The 23,307-nt window shown below is 56.2% G+C and overlaps 1 protein-coding gene across 1 annotated transcript in view; it reads left to right on the forward strand.

The window, feature by feature from the left end:
* Positions 1-1,038: 1,038 nt before the first annotated feature.
* LOC142481070 (cullin-9-like) overlaps positions 1,039-23,307 on the forward strand; it is a gene marked incomplete at its 3' end in the record, with an annotated part of 30,456 nt that continues 8,187 nt past the window's right edge. The window contains exons 1-2 of the mRNA XM_075582739.1: positions 1,039-1,198; positions 4,526-4,619. Coding sequence (XP_075438854.1) covers positions 1,062-1,198; positions 4,526-4,619 — 231 coding nt within the window. The remainder of the gene's footprint in view (positions 1,199-4,525; positions 4,620-23,307) is intronic.

Genomic DNA, 23,307 nt, shown 5'->3' on the forward strand with positions numbered 1-23,307 from the left:
CATCCCAGTGTGTGGGGACATACATACACCCTATCATTTATTCTTACATGTGTCCCGCACCGTCACATCCCAGTGTGTGGGACATACATACACCCTATCATTTATCTTACAGTGTCCCGCACCGTCACATCCCAGTGTGTGTGGGGACATACATACACCCTATCATTTATCTTACAGTGTCCCGCACCGTCACATCCCAGTGTGTGGGGACATACATACACCCTATCATTTATCTTAAAGTGTCCTGCACCGTCACATCCCAGTGTGTGGGGACATACATACACCCTATCATTTATCTTACAGTGTCCCGCACCGTCACATCCCAGTGTGTGGGGACATACATACACCCTATCATTTATCTTACAGTATCCCGCACCGTCACACCCCAGTGTGGGGGGACATACATACACCTATCATTTATCTTACACTATCCCGCACCGTCACATCCCAGTGTGTGGGGACATACATACAACCCTATCATTTATCTTACAGTATCACCGCACCTGTCACATCCCAGTGTGTGGGGACATACATACACCCTATCATTTATCTTACAGTGTCGTCCATCCCTGTCCACATTCCCCCAGTGTGTGGGGACATACATACACCCTATCATTTATCTTACAGTGTCCCGCCCGTCACATCCCAGTGTGTGGGACATACATACACCCTATCATTTATCTTACAGTGTCCCGCACCGTCACATCCCAGTGTGTGGGGGACATACATACACCCTATCATTTATCTTACAGTGTCCCGCACCGTCACATCCCAGTGTGTGGGGACATACATACACCCTATCATTTATCTTACAGTATCCCGCACCGTCACATCCCAGTGTGTGGGGACATACATACACCCTATCATTTATCTTTACAGTGTCCCGCACTGTCACATCCCAGTGTGTGGGGACAATACATACACCCTATCATTTATCTTACAGTGTCCCGCACCGTCACATCCCAGTGTGTGGGGACATACATACACCCTATCCTTTATCTCAGTGGATGGATAACGGTCTCTCTCTCTCTCAGGCTCACTACCCCGCGAGCTGCAGCCACATGTCGCAGTGGATGGATGACGGGGGGTTCTATGAGGGAATGACGGTGGAAGCTCAGAGCAAACACCTGACGAAGCTCATATCCAAACACTGCCCGAGCTGCCAGGCCCCTATCGAGAAGAACGAAGGCTGTCTGCAGTGAGTGAGGGGTGGAGTCTGCAGTGAGTGAGGGGGTGGAGTCTGCAGTGAGTGAGGGGGTGGAGTCTGCAGTGAGTGAGGGGGTGGAGTCCTGCAGTGAGTGAGGGGGGTGGAGTCTGCAGTGAGTGAGGGGGGTGGAGTCTGCAGTGAGTGAGGGGGTGGAGTCTGCAGTGAGTGAGGGGGTGGAGTCTGCAGTGAGTGAGGGGGGGTGGAGTCTGCAGTGAGTGAGGGGGGGTGGAGTCTGCAGTGAGTGAGGGGGGGTGGAGTCTGCAGTGAGTGAGGGGGAAGAGTCTGCAGTGAGGAGGGGGTGGAGTTGTGAGTGAGGGGGGGAGGAGTGCTGCGAGTGAGGGGAGGAGTCTGCTGCGAGTGACGGGGAGGAATCTGCTGCGAGTGAGGGGGGAGATGTCTGCTGCGAGCGAGGGGGAGGAGTCTGCTTGCGAGCGAGGGGGAGGAGTCTGCTGCGAGCGAGGGGGAGGAGTCTGCTGCGAGCGAGGGGGAGGAGTCTGCTGCGAGCGAGGGGGAGGAGTCTGCTGCGAGCGAGGGGGAGGAGTCTGCTGCGAGCGAGGGGGAGGAGTCTGCTGCGAGCGAGGGGGAGGAGTCTGCTGCGAGCGAGGGGGAGGAGTCTGCTGCGAGCGAGGGGGAGGAGTCTGCCTGCGAGCGAGGGGGGAGGAGTCTGCTGCGAGCGAGGGGGAGGCAGTCTCTCGCCCCTTCCCTTTCGCCGTGGCCCTGTCGTCTCCCCCCCCCCCGTCGTCTCCCCCCCCCCCCGCACCCCATCCCCCCCCCCCCCCCCCGTCGTCTCCCCCCCCCCCCCCCCCCGTCGTCTCCCCCCCCTGTCGTCTCCCCCCCCCCCCCCCCCCGTCATCTCCCCCCCCCGTCGTCTCCCCCCCCCCCCCCGTCGTCTCCCCCCCCGTCGTCTCCTCCCCCCCCCCGTCGTCTCCTCCCCCCGTCGTCTTTCCCCCCCCCCGTCTCCCCCCAGTGAGTGAGGGGGTGGAGTCTGCAGTGAGTGAGGGGGGTGGAGTCTGCAGTGAGTGAGGGGGGTGGAGTCTGCAGTGAGTGAGGGGGGTGGAGTCTGCAGTGAGTGAGGGGGGTGGAGTCTGCAGTGAGTGAGGGGGGGTGGAGTCTGCAGTGAGTGAGGGGGAAGAGTCTGCAGTGAGGAGGGGGTGGAGTTGTGAGTGAGGGTGGGAGGAGTCGTGAGTGAGGGGGGGGATTAGTCTGCAGTGAGTGAGGGGAGGAGTCTGCAGAGAGTGAGGGGGAGGAGTCTGCAGAGAGTGAGGGGAGGAGTCTGCTGCGAGTGAGGGGGAGGTGTCTGCTGCGAGTGAGGGGGAGGTGTCTGCTGCGAGTGAGGGGAGGAGTCTGCTGCGAGTGAGGGGGAGGAGTCTGCTGCGAGTGAGGGGGAGGAGTCTGCTGCGAGTGAGGGGGAGGAGTCTGCTGCGAGTGAGGGGGAGGAGTCTGCTGCGAGTGAGGGGGAGGAGTCTGCTGCGAGTGAGGGGGAGGAGTCTGCTGCGAGTGAGGGGGAGGAGTCTGCTGCGAGTGAGGGGGAGGAGTCTGTTGCGAGTGAGGGGGATGATTCTGCTGCGAGTGAGGGGGGAGGAGTCTGCTGCGCGTGAGGGGGAGGAGTCTGCTGCATGTGAGGGGGAGGGGTCTGGTGAGGGGAGGGGGAGGAGTCTGCTGCGAGAGGGGGAGGATTGCTGCGAGTGAGGGGGAGGAGTCTGCTGCGAGTGAGGGGGAGGAATCTGCTGCGAGTGAGGGGGGGAGATGTCTGCTGCGAGCGAGGGGGAGGAGTCTGCTGCGAGCGAGGGGGAGGAGTCTGCTGCGGCGAGGGGGGGGAGGGTCTGCTGCGAGCGAGGGGGGAGATGTCTGCTGCGATCGAGGGGGAGGAGTCTGCTGCGAGCGAGGGGGAGGAGTCTGCTGCGAGCGAGGGGGAGGCAGTCTCTCGCCCCTTCCCTTTCGCCGTGGCCCTGTCGTCTCCCCCCCCCCCGTCGTCTCCCCCCCCCCCCCCCCGTCGTCTCCCCCCCCCCGTCGTCTCCCCCCCCCGTCGTCTTCCCCCCCCCCGTCGTCTCCCCCACCCCGTCGTCTCCCCCCACCCGTCGTCTCCCCCACCCGTCGTCTCCTCCCCCCGTCGTCTCCCCCCCCCGTCGTCTCCCCCCCCCCCGTCGTCTCCCCCCCCCCCCGTCGTCTCCCCCCCCGTCGTCTCCCCCCCCCGTCGTCTCCCCCCCTCGTCTCCCCCCGTCGTCTTCCCCCCCCCGTCTCCCCCACCCGTCGTCTCCTCCCCCGTCGTTTCCCCCCCCCCCCCCCCGTCTCCCCCCCCCGTCGTCTCCCCCCCCCCCCCGTCGTCTCCCCTCTGTCGTCTCTCCCCCCCCCTCGTCTCCCCCGTCGTCTCTCTCCCCCCGTCGTCTCCCCCCCCCATCGCCCCCCCCCCCCGTCGTCTCTCCCTTCCCCCTTCACCGTGGCCCTGTCCTCTCTCGCTCCCCCCCTTCACCGTGGCCCTATCCTCTCTCCCTTCCCCCTTCACCGTGGCCCTGTCCTCTTTCGCTCCCCCCCCCCCCTCACCGTGGCCCTGTCCTCTCTCGCTCCCCCCCTCACCGTGGCCCTGTCCTCTCTCGCTCCCCCTCACCGTGGTCCTGTCCCTCTCTCGCTCCCCCCCTCACCGTGGCCCTGTCCTCTCGCTCCCCTCACCGTGGCCCTGTCCTCTCTCCCCCCCCCCTCACCGTGGTCCTGTCCTCTCTCGCCCCCCCCCCCCCCCCCTCACCGTGGCCCTGTCCTCTCTCGCTCCCCCCTCACCGTGGCCCTGTCCTCTCTCCCCCCCCCTCACCGTGGTCCTGTCCTCTCTCGCTCCCCCCCTCTCTGTGGTCCTCTCCCCTCTCGCTCCCCCCCCTCTCTGTGGTCCTCTCCCCCTCTCGCTCCCCCTCACCGTGGCCCTGTCCTTTCTCGCTCCCCCTCACCGTGGTCCTGTCCTCTCTCGCTCCCCCCCCTCACCGTGGCCCTGTCCTCTCTCGCTCCCCCTCTCCGTGGTCCTGTCCTCTCTCCCTTCCCCCCTCACCGTGGTCCTGTCCCTCTCGCTCCCCCCTCACCGTGGCCCTGTCCTCTCTCGCTCCCCCCCTCACCGTGGCCCTGTCCTCTCTCGCTCCCCCTCACCGTGGCCCTGTCCTCTCTCGCTCCCCCCCTCACCGTGGCCCTGTCCTCTCTCGCTCCCCCCCTCACCGTGGCCCTGTCCTCTCTCGCTCCCCCTCACCGTGGCCCTGTCCTCTCTCGCTTCCCCCCTCACCGTGGCCCTGTCCTCTCTCGCTCCCCCTCACCGTGGTCCTGTCCTCTCTCGCTCCCCACCAGTATGACCTGTGCAAAATGTAACCACGGCTTTTGCTGGCGCTGCTTGAAACCCTGGAAACCCACCCACAAGGACTACTACAACTGCTCTGCTATGGTGAGTGTGCGACACCTCTAGGACAGATACGGCCCACGGATATGTGTGCAGGAGATATATCCCCGGGGGTGGGTGTGTGACGCCTCTAGGACTGGTACGGCCCACGGATGTGTGTGCAGGAGATATATCCCCGGGGGTGGGGGTGTGTGTTGGGGGAGTTATGCCCCGGGGGTGGGGTGTATGTTGGGGGAGTTATGCCCCGGGGGTGGGGGGGGTGTGTTGGGGGAGTTATGCCCCGGGGGTGGGGGTGTATGTTGGGGGAGTTATGCCCCGGGGGTGGGGGTGTATGTTGGGGGAGTTTTGCCCCGGGGGTGGGGGTGTATGTTGGGGGAGTTATGCCCCGGGGGTGGGGGGGTGTGTTGGGGGAGTTATGCCCCGGTGGTGGGGGTGTATGTTGGGGGAGTTATGCCCTGGGGGTGGGGGTGTATGTTGGGGGAGTTATGCCCCGGCGGTGGGGGTGTGTGTTGGGGGAGTTATGCCCCGGGGGTGGGGGTGTATGTTGGGGGAGTTATGCCGTGGGGGTGTATGTTGGGGGAGTTATGCCCCGGCGGTGGGGGTGTGTGTTGGGGGAGTTATGCCCCGGGGGTGGGGGTGTATGTTGGGGGAGTTATGCCCCGGGGGTGGGGGTGTATGTTGGGGGAGTTATGCCCCGGGGGTGGGGGTGTATGTTGGGGGAGTTATGCCCCGGGGGTGGGGGTGTATGTTGGGGTAGTTATGCCCCGGGGGTGGGGGGGTGTGTTGGGGTAGTTATGCCCCAGGGGTGGGGGTGTATGTTGGGGGAGTTATGCCCCGGGGGTGGGGGTGTATGTTGGGGGAGTTATGCCCCGGGGGTGGGGTGTATGTTGGGGGAGTTATGCCCCGGGGGTGGGGGTGTATGTTGGGGGAGTTATGCCCCGGGGGTGGGGGTGTATGTTGGGGGAGTTATGCCCCGGGGGTGGGGTGTATGTTGGGGGAGTTATGCCCCGGGGGTGGGGGGGTGTGTTGGGGGAGTTATGCCCCGGGGGTGGGGGTGTATGTTGGGGGAGTTATGCCCCAGGGGTGGGGGTGTATGTTGGGGGAGTTTTGCCCCGGGGGTGGGGGTGTATGTTGGGGGAGTTATGCCCCGGGGTGGGGGGGGTGTGTTGGGGGAGTTATGCCCCGGTGGTGGGGGTGTATGTTGGGGGAGTTATGCCCTGGGGGTGGGGGTGTATGTTGGGGAGTTATGCCCCGGCGGTGGGGGTGTGTGTTGGGGGAGTTATGCCCCGGGGGTGGGGGTGTATGTTGGGGGAGTTATGCCGTGGGGGTGTATGTTGGGGGGAGTTATGCCCCGGCGGTGGGGGTGTGTGTTGGGGGAGTTATGCCCCGGGGGTGGGGGTGTATGTTGGGGGAGTTATGCCCCGGGGGTGGGGGTGTATGTTGGGGGAGTTATGCCCCGGGGGTGGGGGTGTATGTTGGGGTAGTTATGCCCCGGGGGTGGGGGGGGTGTGTTGGGGTAGTTATGCCCCAGGGGTGGGGGTGTATGTTGGGGGAGTTATGCCCCGGGGGTGGGGGTGTATGTTGGGGGAGTTATGCCCCGGGGGTGGGGTGTATGTTGGGGGAGTTATGCCCCGGGGGTGGGGGTGTATGTTGGGGGAGTTATGCCCCGGGGGTGGGGGTGTATGTTGGGGGAGTTATGCCCCGGGGGTGGGGGTGTATGTTGGGGGAGTTATGCCCCGGGGGTGGGGGTGTATGTTGGGGGAGTTATGCCCCAGGGGTGGGGGTGTATGTTGGGGGAGTTATGCCCCGGGGGTGGGGGTGTATGTTGGGGGAGTTATGCCCCGGGGGTGGGGTGTATGTTGGGGGAGTTATGCCCCGGGGGTGGGGGTGTATGTTGGGGGAGTTATGCCCCGGGGGTGGGGGTGTATGTTGGGGGAGTTATGCCCCGGGGGTGGGGGTGTATGTTGGGGGAGTTATGCCCCGGGGGTGGGGGTGTATGTTGGGGGAGTTATGCCCCGGGGGTGGGGGTGTATGTTGGGGGAGTTATGCCCCGGGGGTGGGGGGTGTATGTTGGGAGAGTTATGCCACGGGGGTGGGGGTGTATGTTGGGGGAGTTATGCCCCGGGGGTGGTGGTGTATGTTGGGGGAGTTATGCCCCGGGGGTGGGGGTGTATGTTGGGGGAGTTATGCCCCGGGGGTGGGGGTGTATGTTGGGGGAGTTATGCCCCGGGGGTGGGGGTGTATGTTGGGGGAGTTATGCCCCGGGGGTGGGGGTGTATGTTGGGGGAGTTATGCCCCGGGGGTGGGGGGGTGTGTTGGGGGAGTTATGCGATGGGGGGGTGTGTTAGGTGAGTGATGGGATGAGGGGGATGGGAGCAGTGTAGGTGAGTGATGGGATGAGGGGGATGTTGGGTAGATGGGAGCAGTGTAGGTGAGTGATGGGATGAGGGGGATCTTAGGGGGATGGGAGCAGTGTAGGTGAGTGATGGGATGAGGTGGATGGGAGCAGTGTAGGTGAGTGATGGGATGAGGGGGATGTTAGGGGGATGGGAGCAGTGTAGGTGAGTAATGGGATGAGGGGATGTTAGGGAGATGGGAGCAGTGTAGGTGAGTGATGGGATGAGGGGATGTTAGGGAGATGGGAGCAGTGTAGGTGAGTGAGGGGATGAGGGGGATGTTAGATGTTAGGGAGATGGGAGCAGTGTAGGTGAGTGATGGGATGAGGGGGATGTTAGGGGTATGGGAGCAGTGTAGGTGAGTGATGGATGAGGGGTATGGGAGCAGTGTAGGTGAGTGATGGGATGAGGGGGATGGGAGCAGTGTAGGTGAGTGATGGGATGAGGGGGATGTTGGGTAGATGGGAGCAGTGTAAGTGAGTGATGGGATGAGGGGGATGTTAGGGGGATGGGAGCAGTGTAGGTGAGTGATGGGATGAGGGGGATGTTGGGTATATGGGAGCAGTGTAGGTGAGTGATGGGATGAGGGGGTAGATGGGAGCAGTGTAGGTGAGTGATGGGATGAGGGGGATGTTGGGTAGATGGGAGCAGTGTAGGTGAGTGAGGGGATGTTAGGGAGATGGGAGCAGTGTAGGTGAGTGATGGGATTAGGGGGATGGGAACAGTGTAGGTGAGTGATGGGATGAGGGGGATGTTAGGGAGATGGGAGCAGTGTAGGTGAGTGATGGGATGAGGGGGATGTTAGGGGGATGGGAGCAGTGTAGGTGAGTGATGGGATGAGGGGGATGTTAGGGTGATGGGAGCAGTGTAGGTGAGAGTGATGGGATGAGGGGGATGTTAGGGGGATGGGAGCAGTGTAGGTGAGTGATGGGATGAGGGGGATGTTAGGGGGATGGGAGCAGTGTAGGTGAGTGATGGGATTAGGGTAATGTTAGGGGGATGGGAGCAGTGTAGGTGAGTGATGGGGTGAGGGGGATGTTAGGAGGATGGGAGCAGTGTAGGTGAGTGATGGGATGAGGGGGATGTTAGGGAGATGGGAGCAGTGTAGGTGAGTGATGGGATGAGGGGGATGTTAGGGAGATGGGAGCAGTGTAGGTGAGTGATGGGATGAGGGGGATGTTGGGTAGATGGGAGCAGTGTAGGTGAGTGATGGGATGAGGGGGAAGTTGGGTAGATGGGAGCAGTGTAGGTGAGTGATGGGATGAGGGGGATGGGAGCAGTGTAGGTGAGTGATGGGATGAGGGGGATGGGAGCAGTGTAGGTGAGTGATGGGATGAGGGGGATGTTGGGTAGATGGGAGCAGTGTAGGTGAGTGATGGGATGAGGGGGATGTTAGGGAGATGGGAGCAGTGTAGGTGAGTGATGGGATGAGGGGGATGTTGGGTAGATGGGAGCAGTGTAGGTGAGTGATGGGATGAGGGGGATGTTAGGGAGATGGGAGCAGTGTAGGTGAGTGATGGGATGAGGGGATGTTAGGGAGATGGGAGCAGTGTAGGTGAGTGATGGGATGAGGGGATGTTAGGGAGATGGGAGCAGTGTAGGTGAGTGATGGGATGAGGGGGATGGGAGCAGTGTAGGTGAGTGATGGGATGAGGGGGATGTTAGGGAGATGGGAGCAGTGTAGGTGAGTGATGGGATGAGGGGGATGTTAGGGGGATGGGAGCAGTGTAGGTGAGTGATGGGATGAGGGGGATGTTAGGGAGATGGGAGCAGTGTAGGTGAGTGATGGGATGAGGGGGATGTTAGGGGGATGGGAGCAGTGTAGGTGTGTGATGGGATGAGGGGGATGTTAGGAGGATGGGAGCAGTGTAGGTGAGTGATGGGATGAGGGGGATGTTAGGGGGATGGGAGCAGTGTAGGTGAGTGATGGGATGAGGGGGATGTTAGGGAGATGGGAGCAGTGTAGGTGAGTGATGGGATGAGGGGGATGGGAGCAGTGTAGGTGAGTGATGGGATGAGGGGGATGGGAGCTGTGTAGGTGAGTGATGGGATGAGGGGGATGTTAGGGAGTGTTACGCCGGTGCTGCCCGCAGACCAGACCCGTCCCTTCTACTGAGGTGAGGAACGTATATGGGCACGCACCCGCAGCAAAAGGAGCGTGTCCGGAGTGTGGTGATTTAGGCGTTGCCAGGCCAGGTGACGTTTAGCTAGCAATACTTGCCGGTACCGGTGTAGAAGTGCCGTCGTCGTTGCCGTTTAGCCAAGGTCAGGGATTGGAGAATTCCGGAAGGTCGTTGTCCAAGCAGGGGTCAAGAGCCAGAGATAGACGTCCGCCAAGCCAAGTCGTAACCTGAGAGAATGAGAGAGAGAATGCCAGAGCAATGAGTGAGAGAAAGGACAGGCATTATAAAGTGTGGCTGACCAATCAGAGGTGGAGGCAGGCCTGGAGGAATGCGTGGAGCCATCCTGGATAGGTCCCTTTGATTGGCAGGCAGGTGAGGACTCTTGTTTTGGCAGGAGCTCCTATTAGTGTGCTGGGCAAGAGCAGTGAATAAATTATCTTCACCCGGCGCGCGCTGCTCAGGCGCGCGGCCGGGAAACATGGCGACCGCGTGAGATCATGAAGATCCCGCAGGAGCCCTAGGACGCAGAGGAAGGCGGGGAACCCCCAGAGCCACCGGAGGTGAGTGACGCCAGCGAGGGGCGCGCGCCACGGCAGCGGGGGTTAACGCAGGTGAAGAGGAACCAGGGCGCGGACGCCGCGATCCCTGAATCCTCACAGTACCCCCCCTTCAGGATCGGCCTCAGGACGATCCTTCCATGGTTTTGATGGAAACTTCTTTCGGAAGCGTTTGAGGAGTCCTGGAGCATGAATATCTTTCAGGGATACCCATGACCTCTCTTCGGGTCCAAAACCTCTCCAGTGGACCAAGAAGTGGACCTTACCTCTCGAAAGATGGGAATCCAGTAGAGCCTGTATCTCGTACTCTTCGTTACCCTGTACCATCACAGGATCTGGTTTAGCAGTGTGGTCCGGAAATAAGCTACTGGAGATGAATGGCTTGAGAAGCGAGGTGTGAAAGACATTCGGAATTCTCATGCTTTGAGGAAGTTGGAGTCGAAAGGAAACCGGATTTACCTGCTCCAAGATGGAAAAGGGACCCAGAAACCTAGGAGCCAATTTGAGGGAAGGAGTTTTGAGATGGATGTTCTTGGATGATAGCCAAACCTTGTCCCCGGGTTTGTAGTTGGGTGCCGGACGACGGTGACGAATCAGCCTGGGTTTTAGAAGTCAAGGATGCTTTTTGTAGTGCAGATTGGATTCTGGACCAAGAGTCTTGTAGGAGGGCAATATGCTTGTCCACGGCTGGTACTCCAGAGGAGTCTTTAGAAATGGGTAGGCGAGCCGGATGGAATCCATAGTTGATAAAGAAGGGGGTCTCACGGGTAGACTCATTCCTGGAAGAATTAAAGGCGTACTCAGCCCAGGTAAGTAGTTCTGCCCAGTCATCCTGAGAATTAGAGACGAAGCACCTTAAGTATTTCTCGAGGGATTGATTAACCCTCTCGGTCTGTCCGTTGGATTGAGGGTGATATCCAGAAGAAAAGGAAGATGAGATACCCAGTCTCTTGGTGAAATTCCTCCAGAACTTGGAGACGAATTGGGAGCCCCGATCAGACACGATGGATATGGGAATCCCATGGATACGGAAAATCTCTTTGGAGAAAATATCAGCTAGGGCGGGTGAGGAGGGTAATCCTTTGACAGGGATAAAGTGTGCCATCTTGGAAAACCGATCCACTACCACAAGAATGGTATTCATGCCATTCGACCTAGGCAACTCCACAATAAAATCCATCGAAATGTGGGACCAGGGACGCTCCGGAATAGGTAGAGGTAAGAGAAGCCCCTGAGGTTTCTGACGAGGAATCTTGTTACGCGCACATACCGGACAGGACCGTGTAAATTCAAGAATGGTTTTAACCATATTGGGCCACCAGAAAGTGCGACGGATGAGATCCAACGTCTTCTTGAATCCAGGATGCCCTGCCGAACGGACGGCATGTCCCCAGTCCAGTATTTCAGGAACGAATTTGGGTTCTACGTACAAAGAGTCTTTTGGAACCTCAAGACCGGTCGGAAGATTCTCTTGTGACTTGATGATCTTCTCAAGATTCTTGAACGCCACAGCTGCTAAGATTCTTCGTTTAGGGAGGATGGGCTCGGTGGTCTTTTCCGATCTCTCTTCAGAAGAGTATTGCCGGGAGAGAGCATCCGCCTTGACGTTCTTAGTGCCGGGAATATATGAGAGAACAAAATTAAATCTGGAGAAAAATAACGACCAGCGGGCTTGGCGAGGACCTAGACGACGGGCATTCTCAATGTATAATAAGTTTTTATGGTCCGTGAGAATAGTGAATGGCTCTTTAGACCCCTCCAGAAGATGCCTCCATTCTTGAAGGGCCAACTTGACGGCCAAAAGTTCCCTATTGCCCACGTCATCATTTCTCTCTGCAGAAGAAAACCTTTTGGAGAAAAACCCGCAAGGATGAAGTTTATCCTGGGAAGAAAATTTCTGAGATAGAACCGCACCAGCCCCACAGTCCGAAGCGTCAACCTCTAGGGTGAATGGGAAATTAGTGTCTGGGTGTCGAAGGATGGGAGCAGAGACAAAAGCTTGTTTCAGCGTTTCGAATGCCGTGACTGCCTCAGAAGACCAAGATGAAGGATCTGCACCTTTTTGGGTCAATTATTTATTTATTTATAAAATATTTTACCAGGAAGTAATACATTGAGAGTTACCTCTCGTTTTCAAGTATGTCCTGGGCATAGAGTAAAACAAAATAATACATGGTTACATAAATGAACAAGGTATACATTATATACAAGACATTGCATGCACAGTTAAAGAAAATATATATTATGAGCGTATGAAACAGTTACAGACCAGATTAAAGTGTGAGACAGCCTTAGATTTGAAAGAACTTAAGCTGGTGGTGGATATGAGAGTCTCTGGTAGGTTGTTCCAGTTTTGGGGTGCACGGAAGGAGAAGGAGGAACGTCCGGATACTTTGTTGAGTCTTGGGACCATGAATAGTCTTTTGGAGTCTGATCTCAGGTGATAGGTACTGCATGTGGTAGGGGTGAGGAGCTTGTTCAGGTAGCTGGGTAGCTTGCCCAGAAAGTATTTGAGGGTGAGACAGGAAAGGTGAACTTTGCGCCTAGACTCTAGTGATGACCAATCTAGTTCTTTGAGCATTTCGCAGTGATGTGTGTTGTAGTTGCATTGGAGAACAAAACGACAAATTGAATTGTAGAGGGTGTCAAGTTTGCTAAGGTGGGTTTGAGGAGCCGAGCCATATACTATGTCTCCATAGTCAATAATTGGCATTAGCATCTGCTGTGCAATACGCTTTCTGACCAGGAGACTTATGGAGGATTTGTTCCTGTAAAGTACCCCTAGTTTGGCATAGGTCTTGGTTGTCAGGGTATCAATGTGCATCCCGAATGTTAAGTGGGAGTCAAACCATATGCCCAGGTATTTAAAACTAGTGACAGGTGTTAGGGTGGTGGTAGCGTTGGTTCTAATCAGGAGCTCAGTCACTGGAATATTTACAAATTTAGTCTTGGTCCCAAATACCATTGTTACAGTCTTGTCAGTGTTTAAAAACAGTTTGTTTTGGGAAATCCAGTTTTCGAGTCTCAAAAAGTCAGACTGAAGTATGTGTTGAAGGTCAGAGAGGCTATGGCTGTGTGCATACAGGATTGTGTCATCTGCATACATGTGTATTGAGGCTTCCTTACAAGCTGTGGGAAGATCATTAATGAACACTGAGAAGAGTAGGGGCCCCAGAACAGAGCCTTGCGGTACACCACAGGTGATATCCAGGGGGTTGGAGTTAGAGCCTGAGATGGACACATATTGGGATCTTCCTGATAGGTAGGACTGAAACCAGTTTAAAGCATGTTTCCCTATTCCAGAGCTCTGGAGTTTGTTAAGCAGGATAACATGATCAACTGTGTCAAAAGCCTTTGCAAAATCTAGGAATACTGCACCAGTGAGTTGTCCCCGTTCCATTCCACACTGGATTTCATTGCAAACTTTTAGCAGGGTAGTTACGGTGGAGTGTTTGGGACGAAACCCAGACTGGAATTGGCTAGGGAAATTTGTCTTGGTGTAGAAATCGCTTAATTGGGAGTGGACACATTTTTCCATAACTTTGGATAGAATTGGGAGAAGTGAGATTGGCCTGTAGTTTGAGACAGTGTTTTTGTCCCCACTTTTGAAGATTGGGACAACTCTGGCAGTTTTCCAGGTCTTAGGGATATGGCCTGCAGACAGGATAGAGTTGACTATGGACGCAATTGGTTTGGCAATGGCTGGGGCACCAAGTCGTAGGAACCTAGATTGTAGTAAGTCGGGTCCACATTGGCTGCTTAGTTTTAGTTTGAGGAGCGCTTGTGTAATCTCCTCTTCAGATACTGGGCTAAATTGAAAATTGTGGGCAGTGTTGGGAGGGGGTGGGACTGTAGGGATACTCCCAGGATGAGATTCATGTTTGGGGTTTGTGCTGCGTTTCGCTAATAAGTTAGTGGCACACCCCACAAAGTAATCATTGAATGCATTTGCAATGTCAGTGGGGTTTGTCAGAGTAATATCCCCCTTAGTGATATTACTTGGTTGTTGATGGTTAGGAGCCTGGAATATATTGTTGATAACCTTCCAGAAGTTAGCTGGGTTTGATGTATTTTGGTGGAGATTGTCAGAGTAATATTGTGCTTTTGCATACCTTGTTTGCCTTGTGCACACGTTCCGCATGCATCTGTAGTGATTTAGATCCTTGGTAGTGCCAGTTACTTTGTAGCTTTTCCACAAGGCATCCCTGAACTGGTAGAGTGCTATAAGGTCAGGTGTAACCCATGGAAGGTGGGCCCCCCGTACCCTTATTTTGCGTAGTGGAGCATGGGTATCGCAGAGTTTTAAGAACTCGGATTGGAAATAGTCGAGCGCAGAATCAGGGTCGGGAATTTAATCGATTCTGTGCCATGGGCAGTTGGTAAGGTCATCCAGAAACTGTTGTGGGTTAAAGTTTTTAAATGTTCTAGTGAGGAGAACTTTAGGGCTTGAATGGGGCGGTTTAATTTTCCTTACACAGTACACTATTGCATGGTCACTGAAAATATCAGGAAGGATGCCAGAGGATTGGATTCTGCTGGGGTTTGAGGAGAGAATCCAGTCTAGCAAGGAATGGTTGTGCGATTTCAGGTTTATTCGTGTGGGTTGGGAAATGAGTTGCGATAGGTTAAGTGACTTGAGTTGTATCTGGATTTTGTGGTTTTTAGGGTCAAGCCAATTGAAGTTGAAATCCCCTAGAACCAGCAGCTCACTCTTCTCATTCAGAGAGGAAATGGAGGCAAGAAATTGGGTGATATCAGTCAAGGATTGTAGAGGGGCTTTAGGGGGGCGGTAGATGCCAGCAAGCAAGATTGGCTTAGAAAAGGGGAGGCAGATTTTGCCAACTAGAGTTTCAAAAGAGGGTGGACTTGGTGGGCAATGTAACAGTGTAAATTGTAAGGTGTCTGCAATATAAAATAACACCCCTCCTCCTCTCTTTGACCTATCTCTCCTAAAAATGGAGTATCCCTGAATGCCGTGATAGGGGCGACAATGGTAGAAAAGTTACGGATAAACTTCCGGTAATAGTTGGCAAAACCTAAAAACCGTTGAATAGATTTGAGGGAAGTGGGTTGCGGCCAATCCACGACGGATTTCAGTTTCTCTGGGTCCATGGCCAAGCCTCTGTTGGAGATGATGTATCAGAGAAAGGAAGTGGTAGACTGGTGAAAAATGCATTTCTCCATTTTAGCAAACAACCGGTTCTCTCGGAGGCGTGAAAGCACAAACGTCGTATGGATGATATGGTCCTGTAAGTTTTGAGAAAAAATAAGGATGTCATCCAGGTATACAATGACAAAGCGATTGAGAACGTCCCGAAAAATGTCATTGATGAAGTCCTGAAAAACTGCTGGTGCATTGCACAAACCGAAGGGCATCACTAGGTATTCGTAGTGTCCGCTACGGGTGTTGAAGGCAGTCTTCCATTCATCGCCCTCACGGATGCGGACGAGGTTATATGCCCCACGCAGGTTAAGTTTAGTAAAGAGGTTGGCCCCCTGAAGTCTATCAAAGAGTTCGGAGATGAGTGGGAGTGGATAGCGATTCTTCACCGTAATCTGATTCAGACCCCGGTAATCAATACATGGTCTAAGAGTACCATCCTTTTTCTTGACAAAGAAGAATCCGGCCCCCGCAGGGGAGTTGGAATGACGTATGAAGCCCCGCTTAAGATTCTCACGAATATATTCGTCCATAGCTTCCGTCTCGGGCAACGAGAGAGGGTAAGATTTGGCCTTTGGCAAGGTATATCCAGGTACCAGGTCAATCGGACAATCGTAGGAACGATGAGGGGGTGGAAGCTCAGACTGTGTTTTGCTAAAAACGTCCAAAAATCCCGCGTACGGAGAAGGTAACTCCCTCAGAGGACTGGATGTGTTAGCTAATAGAAAGGATGGTCGTTCGGTAGACAAAGAAGACTCCTCAGATCTTGACCTCCAGTCAATAGGATTAGGGGATACCCAATCGATGAGCGGATTGTGCTTCTGTAACCAGGGCAAGCCGAGCGTGATCGGTGTTCCCGGAGCATGAATCACGTCAAAGCCCAGAGTCTCTTGGTGAGAATGAGTAGAAAGGGTGATAGGTCCGGTCTCCAAGGAGATATAAGCCGGAGTGAGAGGCCGATTATCAATCCCGACCAAGGCAACGGGGGAGTTTTTTTTGGAAAGTGGAATCTGATTTTGTTCCGAAAAGGTCTGATCCATGAAGTTCCCTCCTGCGCCTGAATCGATAAATGCTGCTGTGAAGGTGCGGAAGGTCGGACCAGAAAGGGAAACGGGAATGGTCAATCTTTTAGGAAGTTCCCTTCTGGATGGGGGACAAGGAGAATTAGCACCCAGGGAGCGCCCCTTCGTACTCACTGGGTTTGGTCATTTCCCGGAGATGGTGGATTGTTACGAATGCGCTGCTCAGAAGATCCGCAATGATGGCACGACTCTCCAGTAGAGCGAAGTTGTCGTAATGGTACCCAAGGTTGCTGGACTCCGAGTTGCATCGGCTCGGGGGCCTCCAGCGCCGGCAGCGGAGAGAAGACGGGTCTCGGGGTAGTAGAGGACCTGGAAAAGGGAGCACGGAAAGGCGTAGACCGGGGTTGCTGACGCTGAACGCGGCGTACCTGAAGACGCTGGTCCATACGAATGGCCAGGGAGATGAGGTCCTCCAGCAGTTCTGGCCTGGGTTGAGAAGCAAGTTCATCCTTCAGGGAGTCCGATAAGCCTTTCCAGAAGACGGAGACTAAGGCCTCCTGACCCCAACGAGTCTCAGCTGCTATGGTTCTGAATTCCAAGGCGTATTGGGCCACAGGCCGACGTCCCTGTGTAAGCTCCATTAGGGAATCAGAAGCAGTCTCTTGTCGTGCGGGGGTATCGAAGACCTGTTGAAAATCTCGTCTGAAGGCTGCGTAATCTCGGGTAATATTTGGGCGTAGTTCCCAGATCGGGGAGGCCCATGCCAGTGCATTACCTGTGAGCAAACTATATACGTAGGCTACCTTTTTCCGGCCAGTAGCATACAGCTGCGGAGCCATCTCGAACTGGATCTCACACTGGTTGAGAAAGCCACGACAAACGTGGGGGTCCCCTGCGTAGGGCCTCGGAGCTGGAATCTTCGGAGCTGAGGATAAAGTGGAAGTTGAATCGGACTGTGCCGGCGGCGCAGGCGCAGGTGGTGCCTGTAGAGAAAGGTCCTGTACCTGTTGGGAGAGGAGAGCCACTTGATCCGTTAAGGCCTGGATTTGTTGGTACATGGCCGTCATCATAGAGTCCACATCAGTCTGGTCTGCGTCTTGTGGGCTCGACATAATGTTACGCCGGTGCTGCCCGCAGACCAGACCCGTCCCTTCTACTGAGGTGAGGAACGTATATGGGCACGCACCCGCAGCAAAAGGAGCGTGTCCGGAGTGTGGTGATTTAGGCGTTGCCAGGCCAGGTGACGTTTAGCTAGCAATACTTGCCGGTACCGGTGTAGAAGTGCCGTCGTCGTTGCCGTTTAGCCAAGGTCAGGGATTGGAGAATTCCGGAAGGTCGTTGTCCAAGCAGGGGTCAAGAGCCAGAGATAGATGTCCGCCAAGCCAAGTCGTAACCTGAGAGAATGAGAGAGAGAATGCCAGAGCAATGAGTGAGAGAAAGGACAGGCATTATAAAGTGTGGCTGACCAATCAGAGGTGGAGGCAGGCCTGGAGGAATGCGTGGAGCCATCCTGGAATAGGTCCCTTTGATTGGCAGGCAGGTGAGGACTCTTGTTTTGGCAGGAGGTCCTATTAGTGTGCTGGGGGCGGGTTTTCACTGCAAGAGCAGTGAATAAATTATCTTCACCCGGCGCGCGCTGTACAGGCGCGCGGCCGGGAAACATGGCGACCGCGTGAGAGCATGAAGAGCCCGCGGACGCAGAGGAAGGCGGGGAACCCCCAGAGCCACCGGAGGTGAGTGACGCCAGCGAGGGGCGCGCGCCACGGCAGCGGGGGTTAACGCAGGTGAAGAGGAACCAGGGCGCGGACGCCGCGATCCCTGAATCCTCACAGGGAGATGGGAGCAGTGTAGGTGGGTGATGGGGGTGGGAGCAGTGTAGGTGGGTGATGGGGATGGGAGCAGTGTAGGTGAGTGATGGGATGAGGGGGATGTTAGGGAGATGGGAGCAGTGTAGGTGAGTGATGGGATGAGGGGGATGTTAGGGGGATGGGAGCAGTGTAGGTGAGTGTTGGGATGAGGGGGATGTTGGGTAGATGGGAGCAGTGTAGGTGAGTGATGGGATGAGGGGGATGTTAGGGGGATGGGAGCAGTGTAGGTGAGTGATGGGATGAGGGGGATGTTAGGGAGATGGGAGCAGTGTAGGTGAGTGATGGGATGAGGGGGATGTTAGGGAGATGGGGGATGGGAGCAGTGTAGGTGAGTGAGGGGATGTTAGGGGGATGGGAGCAGTGTAGGTGAGTGATGGGATGAGGGGGATGTTAGGGAGATGGGAGCAGTGTAGGTGAGTGATGGGATGAGGGGGATATTAGGGAGATGGGAGCAGTGTAGGTGAGTGATGGGATGAGGGGGATGGGAGCAGTGTAGGTGAGTGATGGGATGAGGGGGATGGGAGCAGTGTAGGTGAGTGATGGGATGAGGGGGATGTTAGGGGGATGGGAGCAGTGTAGGTGAGTGATGGGATGAGGGGGATGGGAGCAGTGTAGGTGAGAGTGATGGGATGAGGGGGATGTTAGGGGGATGGGAGCAGTGTAGGTGAGTGATGGGATGAGGGGGATATTAGGGAGATGGGAGCAGTGTAGGTGAGTGATGGGATGAGGGGGATGGGAGCAGTGTAGGTGAGTGATGGGATGAGGGGGATGTTAGAGAGATGGGAGCAATGTAGGTGAGTGATGGGATGAGGGGGATGTTAGGGGGAGGGGAGCAGTGTAGGTGAGTGATGGGATGAGGGGATGTTAGGGGGATGGGAGCAGTGTAGGTGAGTGATGGGATGAGGGGAATGTTAGGGGGTGGGAGCAGTGTAGGTGAGTGATGGGATGAGGGGGATGTTGGGTAGATGGGAGCAGTGTAGGTGAGTGATGGGATGAGCGGGATGTTAGGGGGATGGGAGCAGTGTAGGTGAGAGTGATGGGATGAGGGGGATGGGAGCAGTGTAGGTGAGTGATGGGATGAGGGGGATGTTAGGGAGATCGGAGCAGTGTAGGTGAGTGAGGGGATGAGGGGGATGTTAGGGAGATGGGAGCAGTGTAGGTGAGTGATGGGATGAGGGGATGTTAGGGGGATGGGAGCAGTGTAGGTGAGTGATGGGATGAGGGGGATGGGAGCAGTGTAGGTGAGTGATGGGATGAGGGGGATGTTAGGTAGATGGGAGCAGTGTAGGTGAGTGATGGGATGAGGGGGATGTTAGAGGGATGGGAGCAGTGTAGGTGAGAGTGATGGGATGAGGGGGATGTTAGGGGTATGGGAGCAGTGTAGGTGGATGAGGGGATGTTAGGGAGATGGGAGCAGTGTAGGTGAGTGTTGGGATGAGGGGGATGTTGGGTAGATGGGAGCAGTGTAGGTGAGTGATGGGATGAGCGGGATGTTAGGGGGATGGGAGCAGTGTAGGTGAGTGATGGGATGAGGGGGATGTTAGGAAGATGGGAGCAGTGTAGGTGACTGATGGGATGAGGGGGATATTAGGGAGATGGGAGCAGTGTAGGTGAGTGATGGGATGAGGGGGATGGGAGCAGTGTAGGTGAGTGATGGGATGAGGGGGATGGGAGCAGTGTAGGTGAGTGATGGGATGAGGGGGATGTTAGGGGGATGGGAGCAGTGTAGGTGAGTGATGGGATGAGGGGGATATTAGGGAGATGGGAGCAGTGTAGGTGAGTGATGGGATGAGGGGGATGGGAGCAGTGTAGGTGAGTGATGGGATGAGGGGGATGTTAGAGAGATGGGAGCAATGTAGGTGAGTGATGGGATGAGGGGGATGTTAGGGGGAGGGGAGCAGTGTAGGTGAGTGATGGGATGAGGGGATGTTAGGGGGATGGGAGCAGTGTAGGTGAGTGATGGGATGAGGGGGATGTTAGGGGGGTGGGAGCAGTGTAGGTGAGAGTGATGGGATGAGGGGGATGTTGGGTAGATGGGAGCAGTGTAGGTGAGTGATGGGATGAGCGGGATGTTGGGGGGATGGGAGCAGTGTAGGTGAGAGTGATGGGATGAGGGGGATGGGAGCAGTGTAGGTGAGTGATGGGATGAGGGGGATGTTAGGGAGATCGGAGCAGTGTAGGTGAGTGAGGGGATGAGGGGGATGTTAGGGAGATGGGAGCAGTGTAGGTGAGTGATGGGATGAGGGGGATGTTAGGGAGATGGGGCAGTGTAGGTGAGTGATGGGATGAGGGGGATGTTAGGGGGATGGGAGCAGTGTAGGTGAGTGATGGGATGAGGGGGATGGGAGCAGTGTAGGTGAGAGTGATGGGATGAGGGGGATGTTAGGGGGATGGGAGCAGTGTAGGTGAGTGATGGGATGAGGGGGATATTAGGGAGATGGGAGCAGTGTAGGTGAGTGATGGGATGAGGGGGATGGGAGCAGTGTAGGTGAGTGATGGGATGAGGGGGATGTTAGAGAGATGGGAGCAATGTAGGTGAGTGATGGGATGAGGGGGATGTTAGGGGGAGGGGAGCAGTGTAGGTGAGTGATGGGATGAGGGGATGTTAGGGGGATGGGAGCAGTGTAGGTGAGTGATGGGATGAGGGGAATGTTAGGGGGGTGGGAGCAGTGTAGGTGAGTGATGGGATGAGGGGATGTTAGGGGGATGGGAGCAGTGTAGGTGAGTGATGGGATGAGGGGGATGTTAGGGGGGTGGGAGCAGTGTAGGTGAGAGTGATGGGATGAGGGGGATGTTGGGTAGATGGGAGCAGTGTAGGTGAGTGATGGGATGAGCGGGATGTTGGGGGGATGGGAGCAGTGTAGGTGAGAGTGATGGGATGAGGGGGATGGGAGCAGTGTAGGTGAGTGATGGGATGAGGGGGATGTTAGGGAGATCGGAGCAGTGTAGGTGAGTGAGGGGATGAGGGGGATGTTAGGGAGATGGGAGCAATGTAGGTGAGTGATGGGATGAGGGGGATGTTAGGGGGAGGGGAGCAGTGTAGGTGAGTGATGGGATGAGGGGATGTTAGGGGGATGGGAGCAGTGTAGGTGAGTGATGGGATGAGGGGGATGTTAGGGGGGTGGGAGCAGTGTAGGTGAGAGTGATGGGATGAGGGGGATGTTGGGTAGATGGGAGCAGTGTAGGTGAGTGATGGGATGAGCGGGATGTTGGGGGGATGGGAGCAGTGTAGGTGAGAGTGATGGGATGGGGGGGATGGGAGCAGTGTAGGTGAGTGATGGGATGAGGGGGATGTTAGGGAGATCGGAGCAGTGTAGGTGAGTGAGGGGATGAGGGGGATGTTAGGGAGATGGGAGCAGTGTAGGTGAGTGATGGGATGAGGGGGATGTTAGGGAGATGGGGCAGTGTAGGTGAGTGATGGGATGAGGGGGATGTTAGGGGGATGGGAGCAGTGTAGGTGAGTGATGGGATGAGGGGGATGGGAGCAGTGTAGGTGAGAGTGATGGGATGAGGGGGATGTTAGGGGGATGGGAGCAGTGTAGGTGAGTGATGGGATGAGGGGGATATTAGGGAGATGGGAGCAGTGTAGGTGAGTGATGGGATGAGGGGGATGGGAGCAGTGTAGGTGAGTGATGGGATGAGGGGGATGTTAGAGAGATGGGAGCAATGTAGGTGAGTGATGGGATGAGGGGGATGTTAGGGGGAGGGGAGCAGTGTAGGTGAGTGATGGGATGAGGGGATGTTAGGGGGATGGGAGCAGTGTAGGTGAGTGATGGGATGAGGGGAATGTTAGGGGGGTGGGAGCAGTGTAGGTGAGTGATGGGATGAGGGGGATGTTGGGTAGATGGGAGCAGTGTAGGTGAGTGATGGGATGAGCGGGATGTTAGGGGGATGGGAGCAGTGTAGGTGAGAGTGATGGGATGAGGGGGATGGGAGCAGTGTAGGTGAGTGATGGGATGAGGGGGATGTTAGGGAGATCGGAGCAGTGTAGGTGAGTGAGGGGATGAGGGGGATGTTAGGGAGATGGGAGCAGTGTAGGTGAGTGATGGGATGAGGGGATGTTAGGGGGATGGGAGCAGTGTAGGTGAGTGATGGGATGAGGGGGATGGGAGCAGTGTAGGTGAGTGATGGGATGAGGGGGATGTTAGGTAGATGGGAGCAGTGTAGGTGAGTGATGGGATGAGGGGGATGTTAGAGGGATGGGAGCAGTGTAGGTGAGAGTGATGGGATGAGGGGGATGTTAGGGGTATGGGAGCAGTGTAGGTGGATGAGGGGATGTTAGGGAGATGGGAGCAGTGTAGGTGAGTGTTGGGATGAGAGGGATGTTGGGTAGATGGGAGCAGTGTAGGTGAGTGATGGGATGAGCGGGATGTTAGGGGGATGGGAGCAGTGTAGGTGAGAGTGATGGGATGAGGGGGATGGGAGCAGTGTAGGTGAGTGATGGGATGAGGGGGATGTTAGGAAGATGGGAGCAGTGTAGGTGAGTGATGGGATGAGGGGGATATTAGGGAGATGGGAGCAGTGTAGGTGAGTGATGGGATGAGGGGGATGGGAGCAGTGTAGGTGAGTGATGGGATGAGGGGGATGGGAGCAGTGTAGGTGAGTGATGGGATGAGGGGGATGTTAGGGGGATGGGAGCAGTGTAGGTGAGTGATGGGATGAGGGGGATATTAGGGAGATGGGAGCAGTGTAGGTGAGTGATGGGATGAGGGGGATGGGAGCAGTGTAGGTGAGTGATGGGATGAGGGGGATGTTAGAGAGATGGGAGCAATGTAGGTGAGTGATGGGATGAGGGGGATGTTAGGGGGAGGGGAGCAGTGTAGGTGAGTGATGGGATGAGGGGATGTTAGGGGGATGGGAGCAGTGTAGGTGAGTGATGGGATGAGGGGGATGTTAGGGGGGTGGGAGCAGTGTAGGTGAGAGTGATGGGATGAGGGGGATGTTGGGTAGATGGGAGCAGTGTAGGTGAGTGATGGGATGAGCGGGATGTTGGGGGGATGGGAGCAGTGTAGGTGAGAGTGATGGGATGAGGGGGATGGGAGCAGTGTAGGTGAGTGATGGGATGAGGGGGATGTTAGGGAGATCGGAGCAGTGTAGGTGAGTGAGGGGATGAGGGGGATGTTAGGGAGATGGGAGCAATGTAGGTGAGTGATGGGATGAGGGGGATGTTAGGGGGAGGGGAGCAGTGTAGGTGAGTGATGGGATGAGGGGATGTTAGGGGGATGGGAGCAGTGTAGGTGAGTGATGGGATGAGGGGGATGTTAGGGGGGTGGGAGCAGTGTAGGTGAGAGTGATGGGATGAGGGGGATGTTGGGTAGATGGGAGCAGTGTAGGTGAGTGATGGGATGAGCGGGATGTTGGGGGGATGGGAGCAGTGTAGGTGAGAGTGATGGGATGAGGGGGATGGGAGCAGTGTAGGTGAGTGATGGGATGAGGGGGATGTTAGGGAGATCGGAGCAGTGTAGGTGAGTGAGGGGATGAGGGGGATGTTAGGGAGATGGGAGCAGTGTAGGTGAGTGATGGGATGAGGGGGATGTTAGGGAGATGGGGCAGTGTAGGTGAGTGATGGGATGTTAGGGAGATGGGAGCAGTGTAGGTGAGTGATG

The sequence above is a fragment of the Ascaphus truei genome, unplaced genomic scaffold (genome assembly GCF_040206685.1).
Source record: "Ascaphus truei isolate aAscTru1 unplaced genomic scaffold, aAscTru1.hap1 HAP1_SCAFFOLD_2449, whole genome shotgun sequence".
NCBI classification, from domain to species: Eukaryota; Metazoa; Chordata; class Amphibia; order Anura; family Ascaphidae; genus Ascaphus; species Ascaphus truei.